The 16,576-nt window shown below is 40.2% G+C and overlaps 1 protein-coding gene across 7 annotated transcripts in view; it reads left to right on the forward strand.

Moving 5' to 3' along the window:
* rabgap1l (RAB GTPase activating protein 1 like) overlaps positions 1–16,576 on the forward strand; it is a 186,531-nt gene that overhangs the window by 139,540 nt on the left and 30,415 nt on the right. For 4 of the 7 annotated variants that reach the window (XM_062979417.1, XM_008108932.3, XM_008108934.3 and 1 more), the window contains one exon: positions 16,314–16,406. In XM_062979417.1, the coding sequence (XP_062835487.1) occupies positions 16,314–16,406 (93 nt within the window). Of the gene's footprint in view, positions 1–4,457; positions 4,631–5,251; positions 5,944–16,313; positions 16,407–16,576 lie in introns of those variants that run through there. The other 3 variants (XM_062979419.1, XM_062979420.1, XM_008108936.3) reach the window with 2 other exon arrangements.

Below are 16,576 nucleotides of genomic sequence, written 5' to 3' on the forward strand. Positions count from 1 at the left end.
CACAAGTACAAAACATTGTGGGATGCTTCAGAGAGAATTGAAGCCCACAATCTGCTCTAAAGGAGTAAATCTGTCAAAGGGAATTGTATTGTTGCATAACAACACCCACCTCCACACTGCATCCTACACATGGGTACCCTCTGACAATTGAAGTGGGAGGTTATGAAACACCCAGTTTATGGTCTGGATTTAGTGCTATCTGATTTCCACCTTTTTGGACTGCTCAAAGTAGCTTTAAGGCAAATAAGATTTTCATTTGATGATGATGTGAAAGCAGTGATGCATCAGTGGCTACGCACTCAACCAAACACATTTTTTGCTGATGGCATTAAAAAGTTTGTATGGCTCTGGGAAAAATGCATTACAAAGGAAGATGACAATGTAGAAAAGTATTGTAATTTGTTTCTGATATCCTTAATAAATAGAGTTTTTATAAAGTGTGGAAAGTATTGAAGGATCCTCATCAATAGACCACCTTTTGAGCTTGTTTTCCTTCCAAAGCCCTAAAAGTGGGTGAGGTATTTGTAACTGAAGGATTACTTCAGTCTCTTTCAATCTTGATTTGGGTCTTTTTTGGGCATTGGTTTGGTGGCTTATGCAGCTTGAAGTTTTGGAGGATGAAAACAGGCTACCAAATGACCTAATTATCAATTCTGGAGAAAATTGGAGATTGGCAAAATTTTCAAGAGTCCCCTCAAACAGAGTCTCAAGGTCTGTAGAAGACAGAGGGAAGTTAAGAAAGCACCATCCCTGAGCTAGTGTGAGTTACCCAAAATTCTTTGGTGGGCCACAAGCAGCTAATGGCTCATACGTTCTACAGGTCTATTTTATGGCAATACTACAGGCAATCACTTGTGGCCGAGTATGATTGTCTTCCAAGGGTAGAGTCTTGGAGGTATAGAAACCTATTCTTGATCCACATGATCTTTCGCAGTGAAGACATAGATTTCCAGATGGAAGGCACAACAAGGTTTGCTTGAGGCTCCTTCTTGTCACATTTCCCCTTGCCATCTATTTGTGCTTCCTCAAAATCCATAGGACAGTAGGTAACAGCTGACCTCCAGTTACAACCCTCCAGTGCCAGGGATTCCCACTTCTTGGTGTTTATACCACATTTTTTCAGGTTAACTTTAAGCCCATATTTAAATCTCTTGTTTTCCATTCTTGAGCTGAGAATAAAGTAGCTGCTTTGGGAGATGGTGATTGGGCATTTGGACAGCGTGGTCAGTCTATTAAAGTTGATGGAGGAGAATAATTGTTTCAGTATTGACAGTCTTTGCTTCTTCCAAAAAGCTGATGTTTGTCCACCTGTCTTCCCAAGAGATTTGCAGGATTTTTCTAAGGCAATGCTGATGGAATCTTTTCAGAAGTCAAGAGTGACATTTATACATGGTTTCGCAGGTGTACAATAGATTTAGGGGTACAATAGCTTTATAAATAAATATCTTTGTATCCCTGCGAATGCCCGATCCACAAATACTCTCTGCTTCATTAAAAAAAAAAACTCCTGCACTCACAAAGCTCAGATGGTGTTGTATTTCAGCATCAAAGTCAACTTTTGTGGAGAAGTGGCTGGCTAGGTAGTGAAAATGGTCGATATTTTCTAGCATTATGCCATTTAGCTTTATTTTTGGCATTACAGAGAGATTGGTTGGTGCCCGCTGGTAGAGCACTTATTCTCAGTGTTAAGTGAGAGGCCAAGCTTTTCATATGCTTCGGCAAAGGTGTTTAGAGTGGCTTGTAGGTCTTCCTCTGAATGAACACAGACTATATTATCGTCATTTTATTTACACCAGTGTTGCAATCACATATTGTACAAATGGCAGGTCTTTAATCTCAGTAGGCTGAAAGCCAAAAGTAAGGTAACAACAACTTCTGTGGATTCTCTTGGCTGTACTAGTGGATTCTCTTAGCTGTGTTGATGTACTTCTAATGGACTCTTTCAGACAATGCTTTCTGGCTCGTAATATCCAAATGAAACAAATTATTACCAGTCTATTTACTTTGCTTGTTAACAAGGTATCATCACTTTTGCTCAAGAGAGGGAAAAGGCCACGATTCTCTTGAGGATGCTTTCACAGATGATCCTCTAGTGCAGTGGTTCTCAACCTGTGGGTCCCCAGGTGTTTTGGCCTACAACTCCCAGAAATCCCAGTTTACCAGCTGTTAGGATTTTTGGGAGTAGAAGGCCAAAACATCTGGGGACCCACAGGTTGAGAACCACTGCTTAATGCCCTTGTTTCATCCATTTGCACTAATAAGTTGGTGGTAAAGTTGATTAGGGACAGGTCAAAGGTTATTCTAATTGGTCTAGGCAACCTTGATTTCCTCCACTGTTGCATCTCTCCAAGAGACACATATGGTCCTATTTCAGCGACTGGAACTACTCTCTCATTTCCAAATACTCCAACCAAACCTCATGATTCTTGAACTAATGGCTCCAAGGATAATGCCATGACTTCATTAAGATTTGACTCCATTTGTCTGCTACTACCGGTAGAAAGGACACTACAAAATGTTGACATGTATATAAGTAGAACAGTTTTTGTTCATTCGACGCATCTATTTTCAGACCTATTTCTTCTATAAGCTTGTTCACTGTTACGCATTTCCTTCTGTATCTGCCAGCAAGGACTGGCTTTCTTATCTTTGAGCATCTACTTAGTTGCCAGTGACTTATCAACTGTTATCTTTTGACTCAACTACATTTTTCTCACATCCTGTGATCAAGAAGTTCTTAAGGCTCTAGTGAATCTTTACCTTCAAGTCGTTCCTCCTACACCACCTTATTCATTGTTCTGGTCCTCTTGCAGCTGATGGGTTAGCAATTTGAACCTTTGGCCACTGCTGATGAGCATTTACTTGCCTTATAAGTTGCCTTTCTTGTTGTCATCACCTCAGGGAGGAGAGCTAGTGAGTTTGTAGTGCTATATATGGGTGAACTGCCTTGGTGTTCCATCATATCAATGTGATTTTATAGCCAGACGTCTTCTCCCACCCCTCTCAAAGTGCTGTCACAGTTCTATCTCAATCAGCTCCTGTCTTCTGGAGTATTGTCTATCCCTCCCAATTTGGTGGTGTCTGCAAACTTGATGATCATGCCTTCTTACCCTTCATCTAAGTCGTGAATATTGATGTTGAACAGAACCGGGCCCAGGACAGAACCCTGCGGCACTTCACTTGTCACCTCTTTCCAGAATGAAGAGGAAGCATTGATGAGCACCCTCTGGGTTTTGTTCACTTAGGCAATTACAGATCCACCTAACTGTAGTTTTGCCTAGCCCACATTTGACTAGCTTGTTCGCCCAGAAGGCTATGGAGGACCTTGTCGAAGGCCTTACTGAGATCCAGATACGCTATATCCACAGCGTTCCCTGCATCGACCCGCATTACTTTCTAAGTGTTTGCAGACCACTTCTTTAACGTTATTGTCCCTTGCTGAGAATAGTGGCAAAACATCACTAGTAAATCTACAAAAGAAGCTACTTTAAGCCTTTCTTTCAACATTAGTTTTGGCTCAAGTGGAAAATACCAGATTTTATGACTCCTTTAGTGTTGTGGCTATCAAATACTTTTGACTGATTTTTTTTTTACTTTGATGCTTTTCAAAGGTTTTTGATTTGAGGGGAATCTTGTATTCCTGTAACATAATGTAAAAGGAGCAAATGTAATTATAAAATGTCTGTGCTGCTCAATTGTAACCCCATCCTTTCCTGGCAGCCACAGCAGGGAACATGGCATCATGGGAATGTTCATTCTTTCCTGCCTCCTACAACAGGTGTCTTTTGTCCACTCACCTTGTGCACATATTATCACATGCCCCTGCTGAGTCACACAGTGAGAAAAAGAAATCTGCCAAGACAGGAAGAGCCACTTTTATTTCTAGCAAATGTTTTATACCAGGAAGTTGAAACCTGTCTGAAAGAGAAAATGCCCGTTGTGAAGACTTTCTCTGCATTAGCAGCATGCTTATGAAGACAGAACTCAGATTTCAGAACATCTGAAGGTAGCTTACCAGATTTTGGAAGAAATGGGTTGTTTGCTACTTAGATTTGAACTATATTTTCTGAAGTGAATGAAAGCAAGTAAGACTAATAGCCTCGGCAGCCAAAACTGCAGTATTGAAAGTTTCAGATAGAACGAATAGGATTTTTTGGGTTGTATTTTGCAGTTTACATAGGATCAGTGGCTGTCTTAATCTCAAGGATTTCTTCTTCGGGCTTTGCATTTTGCTGTTCTTAAGCCTATTAAAATTCTGTGCTGTTTCCTAGCAATAACATGTCATTTCTACTCCTCCTTTATTAAAAAGGAAATGTTTTTTCTTCATCCTGAACGCTAAAGCTGTGACCCAGCTTTCCCGTTTAACTGTAGACACCTGTTCCTCTTGAAATATCCATGTAATGCTTGAGAGGGATTCGGGAGGAAAAACAGGATGAGACAAAGATCAAAGTTGATCACGTTTTATTTGAGTCTGAAATATGAGCATGTGACAGTGGACTAAGAGCTGGGACCAGGAAATGCCATTTCATTTTTGCTTCAACAAAAACATGCGTTCATTTTCCACTATAATGCACAGTTTTGGAAGCTGTGTTGGAGCAAGTCCCATAGAACAGAGAAAGGTGTGCTGTAGGTAAGACAAAAATGAGGTTTTTATAAATCCTGATTTTTTATTTTAAAAAACCTAAGGGGTATAGCTTTGCACTCTTAAAGAAAACCTGAGCATTTGTAATTAAATGGGGGTGCACTTCCTTATTTTGCATATCAGAAATACTCGGTTTTTCAGATATTTGTATTTCTAGTGATGCCCTATTAGTGGTCTGACATTACCACTTTGCATTTAAGAGCAATATCAGTGTTAGATGCTGTAAGAAAGAATTTGGATTTTTGGATCGTTTAGATAAGATAAGAATCATTTAGATAAGAATTTGGATCGTTTAGATAAGATTTTATCCTTTTGAAGTGTAAATTTACTCTTGGGCTACAAAAGAAGACATGTTCTCTGTGATTATGGGCTCTTCCAGACAGTCCCTATACCCCAGGATCTGATCCAAGGTTTTCTGCTTTAAACTGGATTATATGAGTCTCCACTGCCAGATAATATGAGATAAACAGAAAACCTGGGATTAGATCCTGGGATATAGGGCTTGTCTGGAATGGCGCTATGTATGTATGTAAGATTATTTGTCTTAATTGTCAAATAATTTCACATACATGCATTTTGAAATTTGTTTTTTTTTTCATTTTATGTCAGACTCCTTAGGACAGAGGCAAATACACACACAGAAAAACTAAGTTTCTGCAGTATTTGATCTATTTCTCAGAAAAATCCCCACGCTGCCAAGATACCGTTTATTAATTTTGCAACAATCCGTGGATCAAGCATAAAGTAAATCGTTTTGAGAAATCTAAACTCCCGAACTTCAAAGGAATCCTTTAATGTGACAAAATACTGCATTTCAAAAACAGTTGTGGAACATCCTAGCGAGAACCCCATTATGAATCAAGGCGTTTGGATCTTTTCTTGCTTCTTTTGGATTTAATTTCCTGATGGACAGTTGCTTTATGAAGATCTTACTGAATGGTGATTCCAGTATGTGAGCAGTGGAGCAGATGTTTCAACTAAACATTTCCTGCAAAGATAAGAAAGACTCCCATAGGAAAGCAACATAGAGAAGCAGCTTGGATTAGTTGCTGTGTTTTTCTTTCCTCTTTTTACTCCACCCACTTAGTCTCTTCAGGTGGGTGTGAACAACTGATACAGAGCTGAGCTAATTCTTTGCTGTTGGATACTAAGTCTCTTGCCAGCCACCATTCACAAAGTGTGCTGACAAAATGATGGAAGAAATATCCATTGTAGTGGCCTACGACTCCCATGTTTTTAGCCTGCGGTGTGATGAAGACCTTCTGTCCAGCATGGTTGCAGTCAGCAAACCCAAACATGTGGTAAGTGTCTAGATTGTGAAATGTTACTCTTCCCAACCGATCTCTAAACTTGTTTATCTTCTTGTTAACTTGGCAAGGATCCCAAATGAATACCGTTGTCAAACCTTTCAGGCTATATTATGTGAATATTTCTTTGTCAAGCACGTGTGAGAATGTACTTTAGTTAGCCTGTACACCCTTGACACTCCTAAACTAATAGAGATGTTGGCATACTTTACTTTTCTTGTTTGACTGATGAGTATCATTTGCACAAAAATAATCTCACAATATCTTTATTTTCTGTATGGAAAAAGAAAAGGAAAAGTATGTATGTATGTATGTATGTATGTATGTATGTTTTATTTCATTTGGAAATGAAGCCTTAAAAGTTAAGCTTCTAGGAAAAGCAGGGTTTTCAAGAGATAAGGATGTGCATGTACAGTATAATCTCACAAAAGGAAATACAGTTTGGTTTTTGTGCCACATGTACACTGAGTAGTTGTTTGGCTGCTGAGTAACTTTGCTCTTGTACATATTTTAATCCTCCATTTAAATGGAGCAATATAATGCCAGCATCACACTACATTTCAATAACTCCTTCCATGGCCCCTTCCAGTCATGACCTATATCCCAGGATCTGATGCCAGGTTTTCTGTTTATCCCAGATTATCTGGCAGTGCAGACTCATATAATCCAGTTGAAAGCAGAAAACCTGGGATCAGATCCTGGGATATAGGGCCTGTCTGGAAGGGCCCCATGATGCATACGGTTATTTATTTACCTTGGCTTTTCTCCTGCCTTTGTCCACCAGTGACCATAGTTAAAACTGAACTTGTCACCTTATCACCATACCCACAACATTTACATTTCTGTTGGTATTTACACATTACCACTTGTTCATTCATCGCTATAAAGATCTGTTCTCCAGGCATGTCATTCCATGCATCTGATGGAATAGATGTCTGTGAAAGCTTATGCTTTCAACTTCCTTCTCTCAGTTGATAAGGTTTCTGTAAGGTTCCTTTGCATATAAATCTCTGTGCAGGAGCCATAACTGCCTCAAAAATTATCTGACAGATCAATAACTTTGTGTTAATTATTTTACGTGTGTGATACTATTTATGAAACAATATGTATCGTCACAATACTTTAAGGCATATGGTGTGGCTTTTCTTGAAGTTTGTCATTCCTGAAAGATAGAATAATATCCAGCTAGTACTGATGGGCCTTCTGTCATGACATTTGCTTTTGTCAAATGCCATATCTAAAACTGATTTTTGAATGATATATACAGCAGAATCTCTAATGCAAATGCTATTTGTGTCTCCCTGCTGATGCTCTAGCCTAGTGGTTCTCAGCTTGTGGGTCCCCAGATGTTTTGCCTTCAACTCCCAGAATTCCTAACAGCTGGTAAACTAGCTGGGATTTCTGGGAGTTGTGGGCCAAAACACCTGGGGACCCAGGCGGTAGCTCTCTTCTAGTTGTCATCTTCATCTTCTGCCTTCTGTCTATATAATGCCTTCTTGTGGTTGCATTTGAGCACTGCAGCATGAGCCTCATGGGCTGCTAATGTAGGCTGTTTTAAAAATGAAGGGTGCATAAGAAAAGGATAGATTTCTTTAGCTTAAACCTTGACAGTATTTTAAGTTGGATAATGAAGGATATGTATACCAAGCTTAGTTCAGATCCATCAAGCCATGTAGGAACCTTTGAGGTCCAAACATACATACATATTTCCTGGTCCTGTTTTATTATCCAGGTGGGCCGCAAGGGGGCGCTATACAGAGAAGGATTGTCCATTTTACAGGGGGAGGGTCGAAGGAGTTAAACCATTTCCCCTTGTTTTTCTATTATTCCTCCCACCCATTTTGCCATTGTTGAAACAACAATAATTTATAATATGGGAAAGGGAATGGAAATAACCAGCGAAAATGGAGAAAATGATTTTCCTCCTCCAACTCCCCCTCCTATGCAATGGTCTATTCTTCGCTGTCTAGACCCCCTTTTTGGGTAATGGAATAGTACCTACTTTCTCAGATAGATACAAATATTCAATTAATGTTATTTATATCAAGATTGTAACTCATACTGAAACCTCATGTCTGTTGCTGTTTGTTGGTTTTGCAGCTGCATTTGTTCCGTCCCTTTAAATTGTGCATGTTTAGAATAATACTGTAATTGCAAGAACTTCTTAGGAAAGTTTTGCCAGTTTTCTTGTACTAGAATATAGGGCATCTCAGTCTAGCAGAGTCATATTTTGTTGCAGAAGCCATACAAAACTGTGCAGGTGGCAACATAGCCACCTGCATAGTAGCAAATAGCTCTCCTAATCTCAGCCATATGCCATGGAAGGGTTGTTGTTGTTGTTTTAATACTACAAACCATGTATGGGACAGATGGTGTTATAACAACTCATGATTTTTGCTGCTGAAGTACGTTTGTTCCAGACAATGCAACATAATTGGGACAAAATATGTCTCATGCTGTTTATCCGTGGTCCAAGAGGCAGTGAAACCAATGTGTTGTTCTCTGGTTGTAAGTAGATTGGCCCCATTTGAAAGAGGTTGAATTCCTATTCATAGGAGGGACACTGGAATGTACTTGTATCAAGAACTACACATTAAGACAGTGATATTTTATTTTATCTCATTTGAGTTTACTTTTATCCCACTGTGTGTTTTCTGTTTGTGTGAAACATACTTGATGTTGCACACACTCAAATTGCATTGCACATGAGGGATATATGAGGGGAAGACCTCTCTACACCTTGCTAGGTCCTCCAGCACAGCTGTATGGCCATCTTACCATTGAGTCACACTGAAGGACTTAGAAAATGCCTTGAGAGGGTGTATTTTATTAGATGCAGGTAAATGAAACTGCGGTTATCCAATCCCATGGATATAGGGGTCATACTGAATTCCCAAAATTCAAAGAAAGCTTGGATCATGAATGCTTAATTATTTTGCTTAAACACCTTTGAAAGGTGCTATAAAAATTAAGCATCCTTGATTCCCCTACTTCCTCACCCACGTTTTGGCATTTTGGGCTTTGAATTTTCACAGGCCAGGTGTTATGATTCTTTGTGTCAAACAACACGTGACAGTAAGCATGTCTTTGCACTAAAAATGTCTTTCCATCTGCTGTGGAGGCATGGGGCCATGTTGTATCGCCTCGGAGCAAACATGCATTGAACTCTTCTCTTGCTGAGTTCATGGGGGAAAGGTCTCTTGTGGAAGTGCTATCTGTATGGTGATGAACACCCCAAACATCAACATAGCCATTAAACAAACCCAGACTTAGAAAGTGGAATTATCGTCAAATCATAGTAGGAGAATGAAAAGTTACAGTTCTCCGGCCCCTTCTATATCCCAGGATATAATCCCAGATTTTTTGTTTATCCCAGATTATATGGTAGTGTAGGTAAAGGTAAAGGTTTTCCTCTGACATTAAGTCTAGTTTTGTCCAACTCTGGAGGTTGGTGCTCATCTTCATTTCTAAGCCTTCGGCTGGCTAAACATACCCAGTTCTTTAAGACACTCCTCATAGGGCATAGTCTTCAGACATTTGATCATTTTAGTCATCCTCCTCTGGACACCATCCAGCTTGTCAATATCTCTTTTATACTGTGGTTTCCAGAATCGGACACAGTATTCCAGGCAGAGCCGGCCCTAGGTATTTTTCAAGTGTAGGCAAACAGAATTTTGCCCCCCCCCCCCCAACCAATCACTGAAAAATAAAAGCATTGGATAATTGAAAATGTTGGATAATAAGGAGGGATTAAGGAAAATCCTATTAAACATCAAATTACATTAAGATTTTGCAAATTAAGCACCAAAACACCGTGTTTTACAACAAATCAACAGAAAAAGCAGTTCAATACATGGTAATGTTATGTAGGAATTACTATATTTGCGAATTTAGCACCAAACATTGAACAGGGATATAGGGCAGTGTGGACTTAGATAACCCAGATAGCCCCCAGTATTTCAAAAACTCTAAAATCAGGACAATAAATAAAGAACAGCACTCTGAAAACAGGAGAAATCCAGACATTTGTTCTCACCAGGAAGGCGTTTGGGGCTTTGGGGAGCAGAGAAGCAGTGCTTCTCTGCTCCCCAAAGCGGCGACCTCGGCTCCTTCCTTGCGGAGGGAGGCGCGGCAGCGGAGGCAGGCCGCAGGAGACAGGAGTTGCCTCGATGGCGCCCCCAACAAGATGGCGCCACAGCAACTGTCTAGTTGGCCTGGTGGTTGAACAGCCTCTGATTCCAGGTGAGGTCTGACCAAAGCAGAATAGAGGGGCATCTCAGTCTAGGTACTATACTCCTTCTGATGCAGCCCAAAATACCGTTGACTTTTTTTTTTTTTTGCTACAGCTTCACATTATTTGCTTATGTCCATGAAAACTCCAAGATCTTTTTCATATGTTCTGTTGTTGAGGCAGGCGTCACCCAGTCTGTATATTTGCATTTTATTTTTTCTGTCTAAGTGTGGTATCTTACATTTGTCCTTGCTGAAATTCATTTTGTTAGTTTTGGCCCAGCTGTCTAATCTGTTAAGGTCTTTTTGAATTCTGATCCTCGTTCTGGAATATTAGTTATCTCTCTTAATTTAATGTCATCTGAAAACTTGATAAGCATGCCCTCTAAGCTTTCATGGAAGTTATTAATAAAGATGTTGAACAGTACTGGGCCCAGTACTGAACCCTGCAGCATTCCAATAGTCACTTCTTTCTGGAATGAAGAGGAACCATTGGTGAGCATCCTTTGGGTTTGGTCGCTTAACCAATTACAGATCCACCTTATAGTAGCATTGCGTAGCCCACATTTGACTAGTTTGTCGAAGGCTTTACTGAAATTATGATATGGTACATCCACAGCATTCCCTGCATCTACCAAGCTTGCAGTTCTATCAAAAAAGAGATAAGATTAGTCTGGCATGAGTTGTTTTTGAGAAATCCATGTTGACTTTTAGTGATCGCAGCATTCTTTTCTGAGATCCTTAATGGTTTAGTCCAGAATCTTGTCTGGTATTGATGTCAGGATGACTAGAATGTAATTGTTCAAATTCTTCTTTTTCCTTCTTGAAGACTGGAAAAACAGCTACATGAATGAGCACCAGGAAAAAAAAGCAAATGGATTTTATATTGAGAAAGTAAACACAGTTTAAGGTTAATGTTTAACAGTTATGTTTAAACCAGAGATGGCAGAGAGCCATGGTGGCTGAGTTGTGATATTTTCTATTTTGGGGGATAAAAGATGGAGTCAAAGAGATAAAAGTTGGAAAATTGGTGGGGGAGGGACAGAGAGGATGCTATACTGTTTCTTCCTTATTCAGCGTCCAAAATACAGGGAAGGGGGAGTACTGATCTTTACAAGACTCCAGGTGTTTTTACGCTGCAGTCCTCTGAATTCCTCACCATACTGACTAGGAGTTACAGCCCAACAACAACTTGCCACACAGCCAATAAATAGGTGTGGCTTTGTTTAAACTGAGAGACAAAATCTTATCTCCAGTAGTCTTTCCCAGACAAAATGGAGTTTTTGCATATAAAGAAAATGGCAGTTGTGTAGTGATGTTTTTTTCTGATTGGTGCTGGTGTTCACGAACAGTTTTGGCAGCTGAGCGAAGGGGCAACCAACAGCCATGAAACTTTGTTCTGGAGTAATCTGGGGATAAGCTAAGGAAAATTCTACCTTGCTTGGCTGCCTGGACTTTCAGAAGAATTAAATTTCTCCCTTATAAATTTTCTTTCATTTACAGCACTGCGGCAAACCTATTTTTATCAAGGGCCACATCAGCTTTATAGTTACCATCAAAGGGCCATTTAATCTATGCATAGAGAATCCATGGATGCAAAGGACAACTATAATTTTTTAAATTAAAATTGTCAATGCTCTTTAGTTTTTACCCATTGCTTGAACACTAATTCCATCATTTTTGATGATCCACCATATGGATTGGGGATAATGGGAATGGCAACGAAAACAGCACTTGTGACTCTGAGATTGGGGAAAGGTTAAAGGAAATTTTAAAGTCAGACATCATATCCACAAACCTTGTGTCTGCATTCAAACCCCATTCTCCTGACTAAACAGAACAAACATCAGTCTTCCAAATGTTCCTGTATCACAGCTCCCATCAGCTCTAGTCGTAAGTTGTAGTCCAGCATCTGGAGGGCCACATAAAATGACATGGATTTGGCCTGTGGGCCTTGAGTTTGACACGAGATCTACAAAAAAGCCAGGTCAGGAGGAGTGTGAATTAGATATGCAAGGTTGCATATTCTTTTGTCCCATGTTTCCATGCATGCTTTTCAATGTCTTGGATGGAGATGGTAAAGAAAGGTAGGATTTAAATATTTTAAATAAAAAAAATGGTGGTTTTGCACATCTACACTCCTTAGCATTCATCCAAGCATGCAAATTCTTCTTATTAACAGTGGAGCCCGCAGTGGTGCAATGGGTTAAACCCTTATGGTGGTAGGACTGTTGACTGACAGGTCGGCGGTTTGAATCCAGGGAGAGCAGGGTGAACTCCCTCTGTCAGCTCCAGCTCTTCATGCGGGGACATGAGAGAAGCCTCCCACAAGAGTGGTAAAACATTCGGGTGTCCACTGAGGAATGTCCTTGCAGACACCCAGAAGCGAATTGCAGTTTCTCAAGTCACTCCTGACACACTAAAAAAAAAAAAAAGCAGTGTCAAAAATGGGCTGCTTCCCAGTGGAATGTTACCTCTTACAATGGCTAGACGTAGAAACCACTTTGGTATGATTAATGAAGCATTGCTAGAAATACCAGAGCAGGGTGGAAGGGAACAGATCCCACACCACTTTAATATATGACTTGACCTTTCCCTCCTCTGGGCAACGCAGTGGTTTTGATTAAGCAACTGCTCTTTAGAATTTCTTCCGTAACAGGTCTAGCATATTTCAGTAGTTCTCCAGATTAGATTTCCTGTCACTTAATGGGGAATAAAAGGATGTGTTGTCTGCTATTAAAATGGCGCTTTGGCTTTGTATGGAGCCCTTATTTGTTTAGCTTGGAGCCCAATGTACAGTGACAATTGTCAAGGTACCTCTGCAGCGACATTACTTTTTTATTGAGAGTAGCAGATATGTCCAAAAAGAAGGGGGCATTTTTTAATATGACTTTTACATCTGAATCATAAACATAATTAAAACCGTGATGGTATATTGTCTTTCTTTTATCTGTATTAATACAGATGCATTCTATGTAAAACAGCTTAACTAGAACTATGGGTTATTTGTAATGTGGACATTTGTAACTCAAGGACTGCCTGTATAAATATAAATAAAGAATGGGCTGAATCTTGGAATCGCAGGTGTATCTTACGTATTTTTGGTAGCAGTGGTGGTACTGAAACTAAGGGTGCATCTTACAATTCAAGAAATATGGTAATTCTTTCTTCTTCAGTATTCAGCTTCATGGTTTCCAACACTCCCTGCATGATGCCTTTTTTGTCTGACTGACACTGATTTTTCTCCTTGCACCACCTAATGTCATCTTGATTCTGTTGATAGAACAGCAGCAGCAAAACAACTGAGAATACAAGATAGGCACTTGCCGAGAGGTATCCTAGCAACTTACTTAGCTGGAGGTCTGCCGTGTCCCAAGTGCAAAGAATGTCGAGGGAACAGAAAATACTCTGATGTGCTTTGCCTCTGTTCTTCAAAACGGGATTTTGATTGTCGGATGAGGATTTGAAAAACCAAAGATATAAAGAAAAGGGAAAATGTTTCATGTTCTAGAGCACTGCTGTTTTCAATCAAAACTGATTCAACGAATGAAAAATGCTTTATTTACAGTTCTTCTTTATCAAAATTAGAAGAAATCACATTCACAATTTGTTTTGAATTACATACTGGGGAAAAAGGTGGGATATATATTGGGCCCTTGGTATCCACCGGACTTTGATTCCAGTGCCTCTGTCCTTCCCATGGATATCAAATCCCGTGGATAGTAAAATCATGCCCCTTATATGAGCCCCTGGTGGCACAATGGGCTAAACCCTTTTGCCGGCTAGACTGCTGACCCGAAGGTTGGATTGCTGACCTGAAGGTTGCCGGTTCGAATTCAGGGAGAACGCGGATGAGTTCCCTCTGTTAGCTCAAATTCCCCATGCAGGGGCATGAGAGAAGCACTGAGTTCATCACATGAGTTAAACTATTTCTGGCCGTCATGAATAGCTCTCTGCGGTTGAAAAGAGGCAGAAGTGTCCTGAAAGGAAGGAACTCTGGCAATTGACCTCATCATATTGAGAAATTTCCCCCTGATAGGACATTTCAGCCTCTTTTCAAACGTGGAGCGCACGGAGCTCATCACATGTCCCAGGGTTGAAAAGAGGCAGAAATGTCCTGAAAGGAGGGAACTCTGAACACAGGCCAACAATCATGTTCAGAGCTCCTATCTCTTATTGCACTTTGCTCCCATGTTTACAACTGAAAGACGTGATGATGGGAACTACCAGAGGTTCCTGTCCTATTTCATTGACCAACTGTCAGCAATGGTTTTAACCAGGATCACTGTCTCTTGTGTCCTATGGGCTTTGATGCAGAACCATAGGATCCCATGGAAAGTAATGGTTTTAAACTGTTGTCAGTCTCCTTTAATGTAAGGGGCTTTGGGCAGGGCAAGAGATCCTTTGGTTTTTGAATACTGTTGTTTCTCCTATTAAAAACAAAAAAATTAACACTGACCTTGTGATGGATGTAAGATGAATGTATTGCCAGCTCTTAAATTTCCACGTGTGAGTGTGATGAGGAGGCAGAACGCGAAATGAGACAGCTGATGTTATAAGAGAGTTGATTCTCTACTCTTAAAGAGATGGTCGCACCCATGCTTTCCCCCCTCAATGTGATGAGGTGGACAGTGCTGTCAAATTATGTGAGTTGTAGCTTTACAAGGTCTTTAACCACCTCTGTGCAATAGTAATAGTATCTCATGAAACTATCACACCTGTGATTCCATAACATTGAGCCATGACAGTTAAAATGGTGCCAAACTGTGTTGATTTTACAGTGTAGATACTCTCTGAGTGTCATAGGACTTGAATGCTGCAGAGAAAACTTTAGGCCCTTGCTGCTTGTACCAGAAAAGAAAGCAAATCATTTAAGACAGGTTTTCTTTACTGATTCTGATCCTGAGCACTTGATTGATGTTTCACAGTCATTTTGATGCCATCTGCTAGTTTGGGTCCAGTGGCCCACATGTCTACTAATTTCCTCATTCTGGGCAACTCATGTCTGAAGAAGCCATCATTTTTTCCAGCTACACAATGCAGTACTGTCCCATTCAACTAGCCTGTCTCCCTGTAGTCTACCCTTCTGCTGCTCCTGTCCAGGATATCTTTGTCTTGAGCACCTGAGAGTGGCACCATATACTTTGGGGAAAGAAGCCAGAGATTCCATCACTTTTCTATATGTCCTAGAATCCTAGAGTTGGAAGAGATCAGCCTCGAGTCCAACCCCCTGCCAGTCAGGAAAAGCTCAATCAAAGCACCCTTAAGGCCCCTTCCACACAGCTGTATAATATGGCAGTGTGGACTCAGATAACCCAGTTCAAAGCAGACATTGTGGATTATCTGCTTTGATATTCTGGGTTATATGACTCTGTGGAAGGCCCTAACAGATGGACATCCAGCCTCTGTATAAAAACCCGCAAAGAAGGAACCTCCACCACACTCCGAGGCATTGAGTTCCATTGTTGAAAAGCGCTTACGGTCAGGAAGTTCTTCCTAATGTTCAGGTAGAATATATTTTCCTGTAATTTCAGAGGAGATTCCTGTTCCAATTAATTTTTCTGTCCTGTGTATACATTGCTTTCCTTGCTTGTGATATAAGTTATGTATACTTTGGAGCCATCCCAGTGGCTATTGCATCTCTAGCTCACTTTCACTACTTACCTCTGCATTTTGATGCAGACGTTAGCATGGGATGTTTTATGCCTCCACCACATGCCAGGAAGTAACACTTTGCTGGTGAGTAGTTTTTGATAGCATATGTACTGAAATTCTATAATGTTTGATAGGTTTCAGGGTAACTTTTTTAGTTGCTGTCTAATACAAAGAGTGCAGCAACACTGTTGAGATTCTCATGCCCAACCTGTATTTGAATCATAGAGAAGCCAGAGATTCCAAGCTACTCCGTCTTTTATGCCAGTTGAGTTAATTGTTTCAGATCCCACATACAGTTTCAGTCCAGATAACGGTCAAACCACAGTTAAAGGCTTTAGCAAGTCTGTGTTATTATTTTGCTGAGGTTTAGTAGAAAATGTGCTAAACTATTGTTCCATGGGTACATTTCTGAAGTGTTTGGTCCCCTCATTCTGAGTGTTTTCTTCTTACCACTAGTGTTGTATTTTTATCTCTTGTAGGTGCCAACAAAGAAGTTAAAAAAATATGAGCGAGAGTATCAAGCTATGCGGGAGAATCAGCTGCAGCAGGAAGACCCTCTGGACCAATACAAGGTAATGGACAATGCAAGGTATTTATATACCTTCCATTGGTTCAGGTATGGAACCATTACAAACTGAAAGCAGTATTGTTTACAGTATTAACTTATTGCATGCCATAGTCCATTTGATAATGATTATTTCAGGCACTTTATGGTTCCTTTATGCACACACTTTTCTTTTGT

Source organism: Anolis carolinensis, chromosome 4 (assembly GCF_035594765.1).
Source record: "Anolis carolinensis isolate JA03-04 chromosome 4, rAnoCar3.1.pri, whole genome shotgun sequence".
Classification (NCBI taxonomy): Eukaryota; Metazoa; Chordata; class Lepidosauria; order Squamata; family Dactyloidae; genus Anolis; species Anolis carolinensis.